Source organism: Capra hircus, chromosome 10, assembly GCF_001704415.2.
Source record: "Capra hircus breed San Clemente chromosome 10, ASM170441v1, whole genome shotgun sequence".
NCBI lineage: Eukaryota > Metazoa > Chordata > Mammalia > Artiodactyla > Bovidae > Capra > Capra hircus.
Window position 1 is genome coordinate 2847910 of NC_030817.1, and position 18983 is coordinate 2866892.

The 18983-nt window shown below is 37.3% G+C and overlaps 1 protein-coding gene across 12 annotated transcripts in view; it reads left to right on the forward strand.

Annotated features, from left to right (window-relative positions):
- EML5 (echinoderm microtubule associated protein like 5) overlaps positions 1 to 18983 on the forward strand; it is a 154599-nt gene that overhangs the window by 101269 nt on the left and 34347 nt on the right. For 9 of the 12 annotated variants that reach the window (XM_018053859.1, XM_018053860.1, XM_018053865.1 and 6 more), the window contains exons 22-31: positions 3190 to 3342; positions 4040 to 4171; positions 6332 to 6420; positions 7206 to 7382; positions 9816 to 10017; positions 10727 to 10853; positions 13542 to 13556; positions 15194 to 15202; positions 17016 to 17094; positions 18421 to 18550. In XM_018053859.1, the coding sequence (XP_017909348.1) occupies positions 3190 to 3342; positions 4040 to 4171; positions 6332 to 6420; positions 7206 to 7382; positions 9816 to 10017; positions 10727 to 10853; positions 13542 to 13556; positions 15194 to 15202; positions 17016 to 17094; positions 18421 to 18550 (1113 nt within the window). The remainder of the gene's footprint in view (positions 1 to 3189; positions 3343 to 4039; positions 4172 to 6331; positions 6421 to 7205; positions 7383 to 9815; positions 10018 to 10726; positions 10854 to 13541; positions 13557 to 15193; positions 15203 to 17015; positions 17095 to 18420; positions 18551 to 18983) is intronic. The other 3 variants (XM_018053862.1, XM_018053863.1, XM_018053864.1) reach the window with 1 other exon arrangement.

Genomic DNA, 18983 nt, shown 5'->3' on the forward strand with positions numbered 1-18983 from the left:
CACAAGCCAAAATATTGTGATTAGTAGTACATCCCTCCTGCTCTTTTTGGTGAAAGAACATACCTTGTTTTTGTTGATTGAGCACTGCTGCTTGGCATCTGCTTCTCCAGGAGTATCTTTTCCATCAGGGAGCCTGTGGTGACATTTCCACTTCCTGACCTCTAGGCAGGGGACACACAGCTTTCCAGTGATGCAGACGCTGCCCTTAATGACTGTATCTCTCAGTGCTTTCATGAAGGGACTAGTTTCTGGACTTCTTCAGGGGACCTGTGACTGGTGGGAGGGTATGCAGGTTGCCTATGAGAGATCTTCCCCAGTATCCTTCCCTCCCTGGGGTTCTGGACTCCTTCCTCTGTGTCAGAGGTGAGCCCATGCATCCGGTCCAGTCCACTTCCTGAGCTTGTAAATCAGGCGTTATCAGAACACAGCCATGCCCGTTTCTTTATGTGTTGTCTCGGTGTGCTGTTGCACTGCAGTAGCAGAGTTCAGTAGTTGTGACAGAGCTGCTGTGGTCTGCAAAGCTGAAAATATTTATTCTCTGGTCCTTTAAGAAGTTTGCCAACCTTTGCCTTAGAGCTTGCTGAGATTTGATCCAAGTTAGGGGTCTAGTGACAGCAAAGGAATGATGGTGATCGTTTTTCAGGAGGTTAAACGTCCTCTGCAAGCACCTGTTTCAAAAGGTGAGTCTTCCAGGAGAGGAAGCTCTCTGCACCGGCCAGTGAAACTCCAAACAGCTTAGAAGATCAAGACTCAGTTTTGTCGAAGTCCAGCCAGGAGCTCCCGGTCCACGGTGAAGAGTTCTTTTCCCAATCAGTGCCCTCACTTTCACGCAAGAAAACTTGGCAAGTCTGTGAATTCAGTTAACATTGTAAATTTTCGGCAGTATCAGCCCTGTCAGAAATTCATCTAGGTTTGTCACGGAAGCTGTCTCTACTCAGACCATGACTCACGCTGAGAGTTTAAAGGACCTGGGCTTGTTATTCCATTCTGTCAACTCTGTGCGCATTCAGTGTAATCTTCTGCACAGTGCAGAGCTCGTGGCCAGCATCATTGTTGTCATGGTGAAGGGCAGCAGCTTCTTGGACTCCCCAGGCACTTGCTGCAGTGGATACTTCAGCCCGCCACAGGGCGCAGCTTAGTCCGTTGCTATGCCAGCGCACACCCTGGCTGGCTCGCATCCCATTTCCCATTGGCAGGGACCCAGCACTACGCTGAAGCCCAAAGCCATGACTGAACCAATTCCACAAATCTTGTCTTTAACAGTATGCCTCCTTTGACCACTTTAGTACTGTTCTGTATCAATCATAGACAGAAACCACCCCAGTAATTTGAACAGGGAAGTTTTAATATGGAGTGTTAGCTAATGAGAGGTGATTTAACTACTGAAAGATGTAAAAGAGGATTCTAAGGGGAAGTAGCAGCTGCTTTCTGCAGCTAGTGGACAGTGATCAAGGAATAAAACTTAAAGGGTGGACCCTCCCCTCTTCCCCTGGGGCGGAGATTCAGATCTCTTTGGAAAAGGTATAGGTGCCTCAGGAACATACTGCCTGCCAGTAGAAAAGAAACTTGCCCGTGGGCTGATCAAGATCTTCTGCTATGAAGGCAGAGAAACCCCACTACCCCCAGCTCCTGTCCCCTCATTAATCCTCTGGTTACAGCATATCAGAAGGAAGAAAAGGGTCTTCCTTCTTCTTTGGCCTTCCCTCCAGCACCCTCTGCCAGCAAAGGAAAGACATCTGTAGGGTCCAGCCCCAGCCATCAGTGTGTGCAAGCCTAGTCGCTTCAGCTGTCTCTGTGACCCCATGGGCTGTAGGCCACCAACCTACTCTTATCTACGGAGTTCTCCAGGGAAGAATGCTGGCGGGGAGCGGGGAGGGAGGAGGGTTGCCGTGCTTTCTTCTCCAGGGGAGCTTCCCAACCCAGGGATCGAACCCATATCTCCTCTGTTTCCTACATTGCAGGCAGATTGTTTACCCACTGAGCGACCTGGGAAGCCCCCAGTAATCAGAGAGCAGGAAGAATAAGGGCAGATTTGGAGGTGAGAGGCAGTAAATGAGTAACAGCCCTTTTCCAGTCTCACGGCTGTAACTGCCACCTCCTTTACGTATGATACATCTCTGCCCTATATTCTCCCTTGAGCTCCAGAGAGGTGTTAATATAATAAGATGCCTCCTTGTCTTCATTTGAATTTCTCACAGGCATTCTTAAGGGCACAAAACCAAACACTCACACCTCCCCTAGTGTTTCCTGTCTCAGCAAATAACATCATCATTCAAACAAAAGACATAGCCTCTACTTTTCTCTCTTTTTTCCTGCTTTACTCCCAGTTGGCCAAGGTCCTGCCATCTCTTTCTTCAAAAGGTATACAAATCCCACCATTTTCCACTTCTTCCACTGCTGCTGCTCTGCTTCAGGTCACCATCATCTCTGGACTGTTAAATATCAGAAATCACATCCTAGATTTCTAATGTATGCTTGATAAAAGTGACTGCTTATTCTTGATTCATTCTATAACTTTTCATTCTGTAACAGCTGTTCCTTATCTGTCCCATTCCAGAGTTTATGCAAGACTTCAAAAGCCGTAGGGATATGAGTATGCCTGCTACATCCTTCGCTGTTGGGTTAAGCCCATTTTTTGTGTTTGCCAGTTCAGCATTAACCCTTATTTTTTTAATTAATAATATTAATATTATTTCTTCATGTATAGTTTTGAAATGTGTGTAAATCTTCCTGGCTTAAACTAATAATTGCCTATTGTCAGGTTTTTAAAATTTGAAATAATTTTTATAAAGATGACCTTATTTCTTAAATGTCTTATTTATTGGATAGAAACTGCAAAGGTAGCAAACTCCCCTAACAGAAACAACAAAATTTCTACATATATTATATCATTGGCTTTTTATGTTAGTTAAAATCTCTCATCCTTTTCATCAGCTTAGTTTCTTTCAAGGTCACTATCAGTACACACTTTTCCTGCATTCAGAAAAGGAATGGTTTGTCTTAATTAATGCTTGGAATTCTGTACCATTGTTCTCAATAAAAAAACTTCATTATCTGCATCTTTATTTCTAATATTGATTTGAAGCTATAACAAACATAGGACTCCTCCTCTGTGAAATCAAAGTTTTCTTAAGCATGTACTTTTTTTAATAGAGGAAAATCCCGATACATGCTTTCTTTATTTTTTAGGTGGGAGGTGTTGCTGTTTTTCTCCTGATGGTAAAGCTTTAGCTGTAGGTCTCAATGATGGAAGTTTCTTAATGGCGAATGCAGATACTCTAGAAGATCTTGTATCTTTTCACCACAGAAAAGATGTTATTTCAGATATTCGATTTTCACCAGGTAAGATCTCATTGGAATCATATTTGATTACTAATTTGAGTATGACAATATATCACTGTGTGAATTTTTATTTACTGTTATTTTATCTCAGAGTTTCAGTTTTTACTAGAAGAGGCAGTATAGTGAGAGGGGAAAGCCCTGTATTTAGATCAGTGGCAAAATACCTGGCTTAGGGCCAGCTCTGTCACTGAAGTTGCTGTGTGACTTGGGCCAAGGCATTTCTTTGAGCTTCCTTTTCCTCATTTGTAACATAAAAGGGATTAGATAACTGTTTTCATTATATTCCTAATGCTTTTGAAATTACATTAATTTTGCTTTATCAGTTTCCATGTATTCATTACTAACGACAAAACCTACTATAGAATTGCTAATGTTAGGGCAGAATTTATTTATGTTAGCTTACTTGTATTTTTTCCTAAATTTAAAGTTTGTTCAATGCAAAGAATATCAAAATTACTTTGTGTATAACTTTTGACATTTTCTTTACATCACACTACCTCACTACATTAAAATTTTATTTCATTGTTTAATTATACATGAAAAATATTACCATTAATTGCTTGACTCATCTGTCTTTTTATAACATGCAAAACACCTAAAGTTCCTCCAAAAAAATTAAGAAAATTAACTCTAGTTGTACAGTATAAAAAATAGTTCTAACTGCAGAAAATTTCAAGCAAATATGTTTCTATTATAGGTTCTGGGAAATATCTTGCTGTAGCATCGCATGACAGCTTTATAGATATATACAACGTCATGAGCAGTAAACGAGTAGGAGTATGCAAGGGCGCTACCAGCTACATAACCCATGTTGACTGGGATATCAGAGGTAAGAGTTTCAGTAACTTACTATTTGATAAAGTTTCATTTGATTTAGTACAGCTACTTTAAAGAGACAGATAATCAGACAGATGAATTCAAAAGCACTGTGAAAAACAAACATTATTCTCAAAATGATTTTCACTACTTTATTTCATATCTAAAGATGAATGCTGGGAGTTTAGACTTTTCAATACCTCGTCTAATATAATTCACATGATAGTACAGTAAGTGATAGATTCTTAATTTGTAAAGTAATTTTAATATTATTCTTTTTTAGTCATTTGTCCTAGTTTTTGCCAGATAAGTTTGATATAAATGGTCACTGAAATTTTAGAAAATAGTTCTGTTAATTAGGGTTTTCTTGAGAGCAGTGTTTGACCTTTTTCTTTGTGTTTTGGCTGTGCTCTGCAGCTTGTGGGCTCTCAGTTCCCTGATCAGGGACTCAGCCCAGGCCACAGCCGTGAAAGCCCGGAGTCGTAGCCCCTAGACCACTAGGGAATTCCTAATGTTAATGTAATTTCCCCAGCATTCAATAAAATACATTCCCTAACATTATCATAGTTGTTTAACATACAGGATTTAATTAATATCTTTGTTTTTTAGCAGAATGTGTGGCATATGTCAGTGTTAATAATTTGGATAAAGGTTAATATTTTAAATGCTCCATTTTGAGGGGTTGTTGTTTCAGATAGTCACCTCTATAAATATGGTATTGTAAATTAGTTTTTCCAAATACCGTTAAAATATATATTTTAAAAGTTCAGTTCAGTTCTGTCACTCAGTCGTGTCCGACTCTGCGACCCCATGAACCGCAGCACACCAGGCCTCCCTGTCCATCATCAACTCCAGGAGTCCACTCAAACCCATGTCCATTGAGTCAGTGATGCCATCCAACCATCTCATCCTCTGTTGTCCCCTTCTCCTCCTGCCCTCAATCTTTCCCAGCATCAGGGTCTTTTCAAAATGAGTCAGTTCTTCGCATCAGGTGGCCAAAGTATTGGAATTTCAGCTTCAGCATCAGGCCTTCCAATGAATATTCAGGACTGATTTCCTTAAGGATGGATAGGTTGGATCTCCTTGCAGTCCAAGGGACTCTCAAGAGTCTTCTCTAACACCACAATTCAAAAGCATCAATTCTTCGATGCTCAGCTTTCTTTATAGTCCAGCTCTCACAGCCTTGACTAGATGGACCTTTGTTGACAAAGTAATGTCTCTGCTTTTCAATATGCTATCTAGGTTGGTCATAACTTTCTTTCCAAGGAGTAAGGGTCTTTTAATTTCATGGCTGCAATCACCATCTGCAGTCATTTTGGAGCCCAGAAAAATAAAGTCAGCCACTGTTTCCACTGTTTCCCCATCTATTTGTCATGAAGTGATGGGACCGGATGTGATGATCTTCGTTTTCTGAATGTTGAGCTTTAAGCCAACTTTTTCACTCTCCTCTTTCACTTTCATCAAGAGGCTCTTTAGTTCTTCTTCACTCTTCACTTTCTGCCATAAGGGTGGTGTCATCTGCATATCTGAGGTTATTGATATTTTTCCCGGCAATCTTGATTCCAGCTTGTGCTTCCTCCAGCCCAGTGTTTCTCATAATGTACTCTACATATAAGTTAAATAAGCAGGATGACAATATACAGCCTTGACATACTCCTTTTCCTGTTTTAAAAGATACTTCAAAATTTTATTTCTAGGATTTTTATATGCATAATGACAGAAATAGCTTATTCACACATACGTGCATGCTCACTCATTTGTGTCAGACTTTTTGCAACCCTGTGGACTGCAGCCTACCAGGCACCACTGTCTGTGGGATTTTCCAGGCAAGAATACTGGAGTGGGTTGCTACTTCCTCCTCCAGGGGATCTTCCCCACCCAGGGACTGAACCCATATCTCTTTACATCTCCTGCATTGGCAGGCAGATTCTTTACTGCTGAGCCACCTGGGAAGCGCGTGCGCGCGCGCGCACACACACACACACACACACAGACAAATTAAGCCATTTAGGAATTTAATTACTTTATTATATATTTATTACTTTATTATGGTTGACTGCAAAGGAAAATGGTTTTATGTTAAGGCTAAATTTTTCCCAAAAAAGTTAAACATCATACTAACTGTGTACGTATTTATATTTTATATATGTGTATATTTTTTAATTTTTTTAAGGAAAGCTTTTACAGGTCAACACTGGTGCTAAAGAACAATTATTCTTTGAAGCTCCCAGAGGGAAAAAACAGACCATTCCCAGTGGAGAGGTAGGAAGATAGTAGTGCTTGTAATGCTGATGTGACTAATAGTGGTTAGAAGGCAGATGCCTGTCTGGGTGCAGGAATATATGCTCTGTTAAGAAAAAGGATAAATTGCTTACTTGTATGGCTAGCTCTTCTCTAATTGCTTTCCTTAAAAGACAAGAAGCATGCGGCATGTGAAAGGCGTGCCATCTAAGACTGGATTCCTGCGTCTCTGTCAGGCCTTTTGGAGCCCGTGTGCCTAAGATGCTCATTGGCAAATTTCTATTCAAGGAAAAAAAGAAAAAAAATGTGTGTGGTTTTGTGACTGACATTATTAGCAAAACTTTTTGACATGGCCAAGGAAGAGAAACTAAATTTAATTTGAAAGTGGCTTAGTAAGGAGAGGGATTGTAAGTCAAATTCTTAATTTCCAATAATGATTAATTAGAAAACATGCTTATAAAGTACTAGTAGAAATTTAGACATGAAATGAAAGAATCCGTTTCTGATATTCTAAGAGCAGAAAAAGTCCTATTTATTAATATTGTCACTGTATGTTCAGCATCTAGAATACATAGTGAATAAATAAATCGTGAATGATGTTATGTTAAAATTTTTCTGCAGGAACTAGTGGACTTGGCAAGCTACAAAACCAGAGCAACTAATAATTTGTTTCACTGTTTTTATGAAACTTTTAATTTTACTTGTGAGATCTATAATTAATTACAAAGAAGAATATTCAATTGTTTGTTGTTAATGTTGTAGAGTGAGAGATTATAAACTTACAGCAGTCTTTTTCTATGTTTTAGGCAGAAAAAATTGGCTGGGCATCATGGACAAGTGTGCTTGGTTTATGCTGCGAGGGGATTTGGCCAGTAACTGGAGAAGTCACGGACGTAACTGCCTCTTCCCTCACCAGTGACAGAACAGTCCTAGCTACTGGGGATGATTTGGGATTTGTGAAGTTATTTAGATATCCTGCTAAAGTATGTGTTTTTCTTTAATTCTCCTAATGATCATAACTATAAAAATGGTTAAGGTAATGCCCTTTCATAGCATTTCACTGTTGTAATATGAATATCACATATGGAATACATGATGTTGTAATATGAAAGGTTCATAATTTACTTCCTGTTCTTGACATCATGTATATAGCTTTTATCTAGAAGTAGTATTATAATTTATGATCCCATATCTTAAGTTATATATTATATTGTATGGTTTCTGAGTATTAAGTAGTATAAATATTCCTTTTAGAAGAATCATTCTTTTAGTCCTAATATTAAATAATTTTAGTATTCTTTTGATAAAATATATATCATTAACACTAAATACAAACTCTTGATATTTACAACTTTAACATTTAAAATGTTCTGATTAAATATACTGGTACTGCTACTGCTAAGTCACTTCAGTTGTGTCCAACTCTGTGCAACCCCATAGACGGCAGCCCACCAGGCTCCCGGTCCCTGGGATTCTCCAGGCAAGAACACTGGAGTGGGTTGCCATTTCCTTCTCCAGCGCATGAAAGTGAAAAGTGAACGTGAAGTCAGTCGCTCAGTCATGTCTGACTCTTCGCGACCCCATGGACTGCAGCCCACCAGGCTCCTCTGCCCTCGGGAGAGACAAGAGCACTGGAGTGGGTGCCACTGCCTTCTCCGCTGATTAAATATAAAGCACTATAAATTATAATACCTCTAAAATCAAAGTAAACAACATTGGTTTAATGTGATGAATAATGCCATTTTTATAAAACCAAACTGTAGAGATTCTTTGAAATGTACATGGCCACATTAACTGTGTGCTGTGTGATGACTAAATCCTTTTACTGCTTTCTTCTGTTCAAACTCCTAGAGAAGGAAATGGCAGCCCACTCCAGTATTCTTGCCTGGAGAATCCCATGGACGGAGGAGCTTGGTGGGCTACAGTCCACGGGTTGCAAAGAGTCGGACACAACTGAGCGACTTCACTTTCTGTTCAGACTACTGGGAAACATTAGGCTTTCACTTAGCACAAAAATAAAATTAATTCATGAAATCAAGTATAGATACATACTTACTTGTCACAAATTCAGATGAATGTTATAATCTAGCACCAACATGAACATAAATATAAGTATGAAATATGGCACTGAAATCATGATATTCAGTGCATGATGGTCTTAATTAATTCATTTCAACATTGAAATGAAACCAGAAGTTTTAAGAATTCCCGTAGAGAACTCAGGTACCCAAGAAAATATTTCACGAGTCCTTGTTTTAGATATACTGAAGTTGTAGTACCTTATTTAATAAGAATGTGCTCCAATAAAACATTTGGTAGTAAAAATCTTCACTCTCCGTATCCTAGATGGTACAGAAGCCCTAAGAATACGTTCTAGAATGTTGGTCCACAGATTTCTTCTTCTCCTTACTGTAGCAAGAACCACAAAATCGTAGGAAACGATCTTCTTCTGGTGTTTTCATGACAGATTTCTCTTCGATTTCAGCTGATTTTATTGATTCCTCGTTTCCAGAGAATCCACTGATTTAACTATTACTTACTATGTTTTGTTTCCCTGGAGAAGGAAATTGCAACCCACTCCAGTATACTTGCCTGGCAGGCCACAGTCCATGGGGTTGCAAAGTCGGACACAACTGAGCGACTGAACGTGTTTATTAAAACATTTCTTCTTTTAACACCCTTGAAAAGATATCACTATAAGACCTGCTTATGACATGTTAATCTGAAATTCACCTATGTAATCCAGTAATGCTAATGTTCTAGACTTAGAAGTTACCAGTATCTTGGATTTTCCCTTATATTTAAAAGAAGAATACATTACTGTGCGTAACATCTGCTTATAATCAAAAGCACTAATGAATCACAATGAAAGATATTTACATGGATATACACTGAAACGTTTGCTGATTGCTTTTTTTAATATGCCAGTGCTGTATGTACATAGGCATTCGTATCCTGATTTTCCCAGTTATTGTTTCTTTCCAACAGTAATATGTGTGCATAGCCATTGTTTTTTAAAAGATATCCACCATAATTAACTATTACTATATTGAATATTTACGGTGTTTGAAATGTTTCACTGCTGTAAGTCAGTACTATGGCAAATGTTTTTTGTGTAGATAAGGTCTCCTTAGCATATACTCTTAAAAAGGGATGGTGAGACAAAGGTCAGCATTTTCATACTTTTCAATGTAAAATACCAAGTTGATTTCCAAAAGAGTTATGCCCATAGTACTAGCAGTGTGCAAAGCTACTAGTGTATCCTGTCCTCACTAAGTTATTTTCTCTCTTTTTTTTAAACAAAGTGCCTTTGCAATGATTAATTTCCAATCAAAGATTAAGAAAGAAGTTCAAAATTATAGAAACTTTTCAAGTAATAAAATTTCTCAGAAATTTGAATTTTTTTCAATTTTTAGGGAAAATTTGGAAAGTTTAAGAGGTACGTGGCCCATAGTACACATGTCACAAATGTTCGCTGGACTTACGATGACAGCATGTTGGTCACCTTAGGAGGCGCAGATATGTCTTTAATGGTTTGGACAAATGAAATGGAGGGCTATCGAGAAAAAAGACCTTGTGATAGCGAAGAATCTGATATAGATTCTGAAGAAGATGGGGGTATGTCATTTTAAGATATTTTAACAAAAACATAGAAAAAATTTAGCACAACTGATTTAAACTGTGGAGGTTTAATAAGTAATAATAATGCTTGAATAATTATCGTTTCAGTCTTTTTGGTCTGTTTACCACCAGAATTTTTTTTGTGACTCTAAAAATAACAGGTTGGCATATACTGATGACTTATTCTTCATTTAGCAATGTGTGATAATCATACTTTAAAGAAGTACTATTAAAATAAAATCATAGTATTGAACCTCATACTTTAAAATAATTTTGTTTTCTTCCTATTATACTAGTAATACCCACTCATTGTAGAAAAGTTAGAAAGTACATTTTGCAATAAAAAAATGAACACAGCATCCATAATTTGAATACTCAGAGAGGTAACTTCTGTTAACATTTGGGATGTTACCCATAGGGGTATGTGTATTTATATACATTATCTTTTTTTAAAAAAAAACAAAAATGGCATCATATTGAGGTGGGTTTTTTTTTGTAGCTTGCTATTATCACTTAATCAGAATTCTTTATCACTGAATATTCTTCTGCATCATTTTTACTGGCTGTTTGTTATTTCATAATTTGACTATAACACGATGTATTTAACTTATTTCATATTGTTTAACATCCTTGTATCCTATTTTTAAGATCATAATTGAGATCCTCAGCTATAACATAGAGAATAATTCTTATATTTTTATGTTAGGCTATGACAGTGATGTCACAAGGGAGAATGAAATCAGTTACACCATCAGAGCCTTATCAACAAATATTCGCCCAATGTTTGGAATCAAGCCTCATTTGCAACAAAAAGAACCCTCAACTGATGAGAGGTAATAATCAAATTTAAAACTAGATGAAGAAAAAGATACCAGTTTAACTGAATTAATTTTTTGCAGAAAGTAAGTAGCGGTGGTACTCTTGCATTTTACAGTCCCCACCTTCACTTAGAAACCATGTTTGTCCTTAAATACTTTTTGGTAATGACGCTGTCCTTTGCAAGTAGCTTAGGGAATGATGCTATATATAAAGTCTGTATGATTAAAGGAATCTTACTTGCTAACTTTTATAAATATATGTAATAGGGTTTCAAGAAATAATACAAACTGAACCTAGTATGTTTTAGGAAGCACATGAACCAGAGAGATGCTTAAGTTTTGAAAAGTCCCTTTTATCCATGTGCATTTGATCAAGGATAGAAAGTCATTATTTTAATTTTTTTCCAGAAAGGCAAGTTGAAGTATAGCTTGTCTCTGGGAATTATTGGTCTTTGTCAAGAATCAGCAAATCAAAATAAGGCTGTGTGCACTGCAGTCTATGAGGAAAGAGAACTTCATTTAACAAGTATCTTAGTGTAGTGACAGATCGAGAGAGAAATTGTGAGCCTGACGTTTTTAAAATCGTTAGAGAAGATAGAAAACAGTGAAGGGGCTTGTGGATCAGTGAACCGCATAGAGTCACTTAAAAGGCGGGAGACACGATGGTCTGTTTGGTGGTGTGAGTTGTATCCGACTCTTTGTGACCCACGGACTGTAGCCCACCAGGCTCCTCTGTCCGTGGGATTCTCCAGGCAAGATTACTGCAGTGAGTTGCCATTTCCTTCTCCAAGGGATCTTCCCGACCCAGGGATTGAACCCTGGTCTCCTGCACTGCAGGTGGACTCTTTACCCACTGAGCTATGAGCGAAGCCATAAGGGCATGAGAGGGGCAGAATATTAAAGCAGAGGCATGTTTCTTTTAATGCCGAACATACCATGATCTAAATACTTGCACGGTATTCAAGGTTGAGGTGACTTGACTCTGACTTTGAAGACAGTTCAAAGGGCATGGTTTTTGGAATAAGATCCCAGGTGATGCCAATGGTAAAGAACCCACCTGCCAATGCAGGCAGACACAGGTTCGGTCCCCGGGTCAGGAAGATTGCCTGGAGGAAGGCATGGCAACCCACTCTAGTATTCTGGCCTGGAGAATCGCATGGACAGAGGAGCCTGGCAGGCTGCAGTCCGTGGGGTTGCACGGAGTTGGACACAACTGAAGCAACTTAGCATGCAAATGGGTTAAAATACTCATTTTATTGTTTGCCAGTTGTATGACCTTGAGAAACTTTTCATTCTCTCTGAGCCTCAGTTTCCTCAGAGGTAAAAAAAAAAACATTATAATCCACAATTTATGGAGTATTTCATGAAATGAAATAATGTATATAAAGAATTTAGGTAGTAATTCTTCACCACCCCTTTCTTGGACTAAAATACAAAGTAACCTAAGGAGATATCTGGTTAATACTGACACACTTCCTTTAAAAAAAATTTTTTTTTACTGTAATTTAGGCCACGTCACACTACTTGCGAGACCTTTGTTCCCCAACCAGGAATTGAACCCAGGACCACAGCAGTAAAAGCGCTGAGTCCTAACAGCTGGACTCCAGGGAACTCCCTAAGAGCTTTTTCTTTTAGTACTGAAATTAAATATCCACAGAGTAATAAATACTACCTGTATATTTATTAATTAGAGCTGTATCAGTATGTAAATGTGGATGTTCATAATTAGAATATTTTCAGTATAGTACTTAATATTCCCTAAAAGAAATTATATCTCACAGGTAATGAAAAATATAATATAGGGAAGAAGAAACTCTAGATATTCTCATTAATCTTTTTTCATTTATTACATTGATTTTTAAAGAAAATATTATCATTTATCAGATAAATGAAGTATGTCAGAAAATGTGACCTAATTTTAATCTGTAGACCGTCCCTCGTGGTAAAACACTTAAATTTCCTCCTTGATTGTGGAAGTGACCCAAGTTCTGACAGAAATATCTTACTGCTCACAAAGAATGGTTGACACTGTCATAATTGTAATCTTTGCTGTTAACTTGCATTCTCAAAATTATTTATTTATTTTGCATTTTGTTCTCAAATTATTTTATAATTCAGCTCTACTAAATTCTCCTGAAAATGCCAAGGCAGAAAAGTCAGTATTGTGATTCATAGTTAGGAGGCCTCATTTTCATCAAATGCAAGAATCAAAGGAGATAAAAATGAAGGTTTTTTTCCATCAACTTTCACTTTTGTGAAGAGGTTAAATGGTCTGTATACATAATTGTCTTCAGTTTTAAATAAAATATATCATCATCAAATACAAAACATTTTTTAAACAAATAAAATGTTTGTCAAATGTCTACTTAAAAGGAAAATATTTCTGATGACAATTTGACTTTATTTAGTTGATTTTTTTGTGGATTCTTTTTTCCTAAGTGACATTAATAATTTTATGTTTTTCTTTTTCTGTTTAAGTATTTTTATGACAAGTGTTAATGTATTTAAAGTAGTTACTTGTCAATCAAATTTCCAATATTTTTTAATAAATCAGAACAATGTGACATAAAATTTAGGCACTGTTGTATTTCCTTAGAATTTTATTGACATGTTACCTTTATTCTGCCTACTAAACTGATATATTTTATTCACCATCAATTTTCATATCTGTTTATCTCCTTTTTTCTCTTGCTTCTTTTGAAGGCAGGGAGTAGTAAGGTAAGTTATTTTATTTAAGAAAATATTTTACTCAAAAATTTATTCTTCTGTTTTGGTCTTTGTGGTATTTTAAGGTATTGATTTTTTTCCTTATAAAACACTGAACTAGTTTTGCTGAGAAAGAATTAGAAAATGAAAGAGAACAAATCCTACAAAAGAGTTGCATTTGAAGATACAATATGTAAGCGTTGTTGTAAGGGTCTTCCTTATAATCAGTGTTTTTACAAGATGACTTTTCATAAACGCCTGTACTCTAATAGTTTTAGTTTTTCCTTAAATTTCAAAGACTTGTAAAAACAGTAATCACACATATTTCTCAGTGAAAACTTTTCCAGTTGATAGCAAACCTGTTAGTTTCATGTCATAGTTAATGTAGTCATTAATATAGGGCAGTAATGATATTTACATGTTTAATAAAATTATATGTGCAAGAAAGGACTGTTTGGGGTCGTTTGATAGCTGCCTTTAGTAAATAAAAGTGTCTTCAGACAGTTTCTGAAACAGAACAGGATGGAAAAGCCTCGTCTGTTTTGGAAGTTAAAAAAGGCACCAGCAGGAAAATGCTGACAGATAAGATGAACAAGTAAATTTGAGAAAGATTGTTCAGAGCTTCGAATGTTAGGTACTCCTTAGTTATTTCGGCAGATAGCAGGAATTCACTCTGTTTTAAGCAGGAGGTGATGTGTGCAAAGATATGAGTCTGGAGTGTGATGTGACTTCTTTAAAAGGCCCTCATAATCTTACACTATTTTAGCAGAAGTAAAACATTGAGACCTAGCATCAGACCTGGAATAGCTTCTTCGGGACTGAGCTCTGCATTTTAAAGGAACATTGACAATTTACAGTGAACTAGAAAGAAACACAGGATAAAGGAAAGTTGGGTGGCCACTTCACATAAAGAATAATTCATCATTTTTGGAATCACTAGTTTCCCAAAAAAAAGAAAAACTAAGTGGAGATATAATTGCCATCTTACAAGCAGTTGTTCATGTAGGATTTAGTAAATGCCCACTTGTCATCAGGGTTGTGAAGGGATGTTCTAGACATGTAAGAGAATTCTGGTTTCATTGGGAGGGGGGATGAGATTAACAGCTATGATCCTTCCAGTTCTGTTCAGCCATTATGTTGCTATGGGGAATTTTTTATAGTTACCTCTTTGTTGGAACAGCCTCAAATACCACATGGTCTCAAGACTCCCTCTGCATGCTTGGTTACGTTGGCTGACTGGGAATCCCTCTGGAGTCAGAGGAGGGGGAGCTTCGGTTCCTTAGACAGTCCTTAATAGCAGTGCAGTGCTACCAACATTTTAAGTTAATAAACATTAAATCAGCTTAAATATTTTGTTTGAAATTCAGTTTGCACTGTGGAAAATAAGAGTGGCAAGCTATACACAACATAGAACATGTTGAATTCTTTTCCATTTCATCTTTTTTCTTCTGATTTCCCTGCCATTAATGGAATAATTTAAGCCTTTTTTATTTACAGCAATAAATAAAAACAGTAGGCCTTTACTATATACCATATAGTTTATCTGCATTAAATGTGTATAAGTATTTTATTACAAGACATAGTTTACTACTATTTTCAATTCAGATTTGTGTTGTAATCTTTTCCCTTTTTTATCTGCTGCTGGAAAGAGGCTCCAGGTAACCTTCTCTCTTTGCTCTAGTCCATGAGGCCTGATTTTGTCTTGTTATTATCTTTGATATTTACCATTAATGAGCTGTGTTACTTGGTGTCCTTTACCTCTGTTCACAGCTTTCCATGTTTTTCTCCTTTGAAATCAGTATCCCTGAAATGACTATATCTTAATAATTGGATTCATACCTGATGGGTTACAGTTCATGGAGTCACAAAAGTCAGACATGACTTTTTCACTTTAATAATTGGATTCATGACATATAAGTAACTGCCTTACTAAAACTTAATGCATTTGATTTGTATAATTTTCCAAGTTGTATAATTTTAAGCAATAATATATCCTATATAAATTATCTTTATAAAAATTAAAATATGCTTAATTGTTATACAGGATTTAGAGATAAAAATTATACACTTATTAAAGCTGTCAGACAATAACACTGAATAAAGGTCAAGAACTTGGAGAAGGCAAGGCTGCTCCCATACTTTAAAATGATTTTAGCAGAAATATTTTAAAATACTAAATAATATAAAGTTAATTCTATCGATTACTTATAGACATTTTAAAAGTATGTGAAAAAGGTTTGGAATCAAAAATTTTTGTGATAATTTGAAAAGTCCTTCATATAATGTTGCAAGTGCAGAGCTTTTATGTCACCCATCATGGCTCTGTACGTCTGCATGCTGCCTCACATACATACGAAAACACACATGTCTGCTACATGTTCAAGACATGACACTTTCTTTACTTTTTATAGGTGTGTACCTTGAAAATCACTTTGAAAATGCAAATATATTGTTATGCCTTTAATTTTGTGAATTTATTCCAGAATGTTAGAGTTTTCTTGACTGGAAAGTTAACTTGTATCATTTTCAGATTTAGTTGTTATTCAATATTAAAATTTGAAGGGTGAGGTGATATATGATTGATTTAGATTCACTGTTCAGCTTATTAAACATTTGAATAATGACTATCTGAGTTTAAACTAAATGATGTGAGTTTAAAAAACAACAATAAACAGAAGGCTTTTTTTAGGGAAGAGTTGCCACATTTAAATAGCTGAAAATGGGAGCTCCGTATACCTAATGACACATTATAAATAGATTCTGAGCTTAGTGGTAGAAACAGAGGGAGAGGAATAGATTTGAGAGCTGCTGTGTAAGTTTGCAAAATATGAGGTAAATAGTGAAAAGGAAGGAAGAGGCGTTGGAGGCAATAGTAACAGCCTTTTACAGAGTCGCCGTAAGATGTCTTGTGCACCTAACTGACAGTGTTGCCATAGACACACTAGGAACTTCAGAGGAGAAGATAAAGGGCACAGAGGCCCTGGTGATGAGCACACGTTTGAACTCAGATGTGATTTACATCGCCAACAGTATGGGAGGTGTATAGAAATATTTTCAAAATTCAGGAAGTATATATTGAGTACTTGCCATGTGCAAGATACTGAGATAGCTACATTAGAGCAGTAATCTAGGCTGTTGTTGATAACGCACCCCATCAAGAAGCTTTTGAGTTTGTAAAACTAACATTTGCATATTTTTATCACCAATCTGTCCTTGTGCTGTTGTATTAGTTGCATTTATGGAACATACATCAAAGAAATTTAAAGGAAAGTGAATAGAAGTTCTGACATTTTCTTTCTACCTTGCTGCCTTAGAAGATACCAAGATATAGAGGGTGGAGTCTAGTGAGAAACACAGATTGGGTTCACTCTTGGGGTGGAGTGTCAGACATTGCTCTCTGGAGGGCTGAGAGGAGCTGGGTGAGGGCGCCGGGTGACGCTTCCCCTCCTCTCTCCCGCTTCTCTGCTTCAGGCCTCCGGTGAGCAGGGCCCCACCGCAGCCAGAAAAACTCCAGACCAACAACGTCGGCAAGAAAAAGAGGCCCATAGAGGTGAGGACAATCCACCCCCCGGTGCTAACTTGTGCCTTAGAATGTGTCCAGGGTTTATTCTGTTTCCTTTCTGTAGAACACCCAAATCTTACCATTATTCTTTATGAAAATAAGTGTATCGAGTATTCTTTTTTGTTCAGTTATAAACATTGATTGCTTAACTGTCGAGTCTGAGCTTGGATTGACATCCTCTGTTCCCTTTTTTTTTTTTTGGTCTTTTAGTTTTCTATGAATAATGCCCTGAATTCAACCATATCTCAGAGAACTTCTAAATGCAAATGTATGGAATGATCTATGGTTTATAGAAGCATAGTGACCTTAGAGTGTCCTGTACTTAGTGGTTCGAACTTATAAGTTAAAGATTTAATATTTATACTAAATCAGGAACTTTTGCCCCATGAGATATTCACTGTAAAGTTTAATAACGGCCTCGCTTCCAAGCAAAGAAACTTTCCACAATAATTGAGCAAAAGAGAAAAGTTCTCCCATGTTTCATAATTTCATAATCCCGGTATCAGCAATAACAAACAGACTGCTGGGTGTGTGTTAGTCGCTCAGTCATGTTTGACTCTTTGCAACCCCACGAACTGTAGCCCGCCAGACTTCTCTGTTCTTGGAATTCTCCAGGCAAGAATACTGGAGTGGATTCCCTTCTCCAGAGGATCTTCCCGACCCAGGGATCAAACCCTGGTCTCCTGTATCGCAGGCAGATTCTTTACTATTTGAGCTACAGGGAAGTCCTTAAGCAGACTGCTCAGTGAGGTCAAAAGCAAGGTGTAAAGCTGTGGGAGGTGATTGTTGTACTTTCTGCCCCACTCAGCCTCGCACGGTCAGTGAGAATGGGCACGTGGAGTAGCAGGATTACCGTGAGCACGAGTTATCAGGGACGGCATGCTCAGTGTATGGAGCTGATAGACTCTTTAGATCCTTGGAAGCACACCACTTGGACCTAATTTATCCTCAGTCGTATGTACAGATCAAATATTTTTGACTAACAGTTAACACAAATTGAAACATTTTTCTTTTGGACACAAAGTATCTCAGTGTTTAACACACGAAATCTTAAGAACTAAAATCCTTGGAGTCAGATGACAGTGTGCTTCCCTTTTCATTTTTATAGGTTTACGTAGAAAAGTATGGAATGTGTGTTTCAGCTGCTCAAAAAAGCTTAAATAGAGAGGCGCATCTAGCTTAGTTTTGTGCTTGAAATTTATAAATCAAAAGTGCATCCTCCGTTTTGACTAAAGACCACCATACTGTTTACAACAAAGTATTGGTGAACATTTAGACATGAGCAAATGTATAATGATTTTATCGTTGTTTTAGGACCTTGTGTTGGAGCTTGTTTTTGGCTATCGAGGCCGAGACTGCAGGAATAATGTTCATTATTTAAATGATGGTGATGATATAATTTATCACACCGCATCTGTTGGAATTCTTCACAATGTTGCTACAGGTAGGAAACCCTAATTCTCCATTCCCCTCTTTTTAAAATTGAGAATTTTTTATTTAGCATCTTAAAACTCTGTTAAACATATGAATAATTAAAATACATGAATCTGGAATATGAATATTTCATACTGTAGAACTTCCTAGTAATATTTTAAGGAATTGACAGTCTTGAGGAGAGTGTAGCACAGCATAGAAGGACTTCATGGCGCAGAGAGCTTGTAGATCTTGGTTAGAAGCAAAGGATGACTGTGTGCTGAAAGCGTGTTTCACAGCAGAAACGTTGGAAACTTTATTCGGTTTCCTCGCAAGTGGCTGTCTGGTAGTTAGTGACTGAAAGGAACATGTCGGGTGAGTGATTGCCGGGACTGGCGGTGGAGCGGCAGAGTTCATGCTGAGCGCTTGGAAAGCCAGAAAGGTTAACTAAGAAAGCTGCTTGC